Source organism: Palaemon carinicauda, chromosome 36 (genome assembly GCF_036898095.1).
Source record: "Palaemon carinicauda isolate YSFRI2023 chromosome 36, ASM3689809v2, whole genome shotgun sequence".
Taxonomy (NCBI): Eukaryota; Metazoa; Arthropoda; class Malacostraca; order Decapoda; family Palaemonidae; genus Palaemon; species Palaemon carinicauda.
In genome coordinates, this window is record NC_090760.1 from 74,311,200 (window position 1) to 74,313,699 (window position 2,500).

Consider the following 2,500-nt stretch of genomic DNA (forward strand, 5'->3'; position numbering starts at 1 on the left):
ACCTAAAGGACTTACACCAACAAAATGTAGGACCATGCTTAAAGAACAACAAAATGTAGAACCATACCTAAAGGACTTACACCAACAAAATGTAGGACCATGCTTAATGAGAACAAAATGTAGAACCATACCTAAAGGACTTACACCAACAAAATGTAGGACCATGCTTAAAGAACAACAAAATGTAGAACCATACCTAAAGGACTTACACCAACAAAATGTAGGACCATGCTTAAAGGACAACAAAATGTAGAACCATACCTAAAGGACTTACACCAACAAAATGTAGGACCATGCTTAAAGAACAACAAAATGTAGAACCATACCTAAAGGACTTACACCAACAAAATGTAGGACCATGCTTAAAGGACAACAAAATGTAGAACCATACCTAAAGGACTTACACCAACAAAATGTAGGACCATGCTTAAAGAACAACAAAATGTAGAACCATACCTAAAGGACTTACACCAACAAAATGTAGGACCATGCTTAAAGGACAACAAAATGTAGAACCATACCTAAAGGACTTACACCAACAAAATGTAGGACCATGCTTAAAGGACAACAAAATGTAGAACCATACCTAAAGGACTTACACCAACAAAATGTAGGACCATGCTTAAAGAACAACAAAATGTAGAACCATACCTAAAGGACTTACACCAACAAAATGTAGGACCATGCTTAAAGAACAACAAAATGTAGAACCATACCTAAAGGACTTACACCAACAAATGTAGGACCATGCTTAAAGAACAACAAAATGTAGAACCATACCTAAAGGACTTACACCAACAAAATGATCTTCGCTATGAGGAGTGTACTTTCCCACAGATTTTACCCTAGAGAGTACATGCCAATTCTCCCTTCCCACTTTCCCCAATAAGGAAATCCCTCCGCAACCCCCTCCCAAATGCCCTATGACGCAACCAAAAAAAAGTATCTGTCTCCTTTTCGGTCCATTAGGTATTCTAATGCTGTCTGCCCCGCTTCATTTACGTCTAGGTCTTATGGCTGTCTGGTTCCCTCCCGTCGATTATTACCGTCTGTTCTTTCTTTCTCACATTGACGAATTTTCTCAAACGTTTCGTTTACCTACTTGTCTTTTTTATATTTCCTAAATGTTTAGTTTACTTGATTTTCTTTTGTTTTCTCTTTTGCTGGAATGATTTCAGGTTTTTCCCATCCAAAGACTTTTCTAAGCGTTCTGTTTTAGTGTTCCTCATTTCCCACAATACGATTCCTTTTAATGTGTCAAGACCATCTTCGTCGCTCCTCCTGTGTTTACAATTTAGTTAATAAGATCATTTTTTTTCATTTTAGAAAATAAAGGAAAATAATAACAAATTCGAATGTGATTGAAATTCACAGAGGACTCGGTATATATACGAATATTCAAGTTAATATGATAACATTTTCAATTATAAATAAAATCACACACCGTCTTGTGTTATTGCAAAAAAAAACACACACATACACAAACAAACACACACACTTAGAGTTAATACTTACCTTCAGACATGATGGATTCTATGGAAAAGGTATTTATTTAAGAATTTATGTATACATATATAGATATGTATGTATATATACATATTATATATACATATATATATACATATATATATATATATATGTGTGTGTGTGTGGGGGGGTGTGGGTGTATATTCTTAAATAAATACCTTTTCCATAGATTCCATCATATACATACATATATATACACACACACATATATATATATATTATATATATATTACATGTTATATATATATATATATATATATACAGTATGTATTTAAGACTAAAGAGTTTAAAAGTGCTTTCAAGGTAATTGCATGCATATATATATATATATACATATATATATATATATATATATATAACCTTCTTCCCCGCTCACTTTTAACATTAACATGCTGCCATCCAAACTTCACCAATCCTTGAGGGCAGAAAATATATCTCTAGTTTCTCAACCCAAGAATTTATAAATCCATTTTTTCAGAGTGAACTAGCGCCTGTATTTCCTCCCCCGCCGGAGATGGCGAGAACTTCATTACAAATGATTTCCTGTAAAAACGCCTATCCTTCCTTTGCTTCTTGTTTCTCGAAAAAAAAAAAATTCGATTCACATCCCTTACTATGTTTGGTATCTACCTGTCTGTCTTACTATCTACATATTAATCTCTCTCTCTCTCTCTCTCTCTCTCTCTCTCTCTCTCTCTCTGTATATCGATAAATTTATATACACACAGACATATATATAATTATATATATATGTGTGTATACAAAGGCGTATATATATATATATATATATATTTATATATTTATATATATGCATATATACATGACTATGTATACGCGTGTATATAAATATATATATATATGTGTGTGTGTGTGTGTGTATATATATATATATATATATATTCACATAATATATAGAAATAGATTTATGTATATATATATATATATGTATATATATAATATATATATATAATTT

General features: G+C 31.9%; 2 protein-coding genes across 4 annotated transcripts in view; both read left to right on the top strand.

The window, feature by feature from the left end:
• The window catches only part of LOC137628261 (nuclear valosin-containing protein-like), a 91,411-nt gene extending 90,046 nt beyond the window's left edge, over positions 1-1,365 (top strand). Inside the window, exon 13 of the mRNA XM_068359424.1 lies at positions 1,327-1,365. Within this exon, the coding sequence (XP_068215525.1) occupies positions 1,327-1,365 (39 nt within the window). The remainder of the gene's footprint in view (positions 1-1,326) is intronic.
• Positions 1-2,500, top strand: part of LOC137628913 (uncharacterized protein CG3556-like) — a 243,830-nt gene that overhangs the window by 201,393 nt on the left and 39,937 nt on the right. The gene's annotated exons all lie outside the window — the stretch shown is intronic.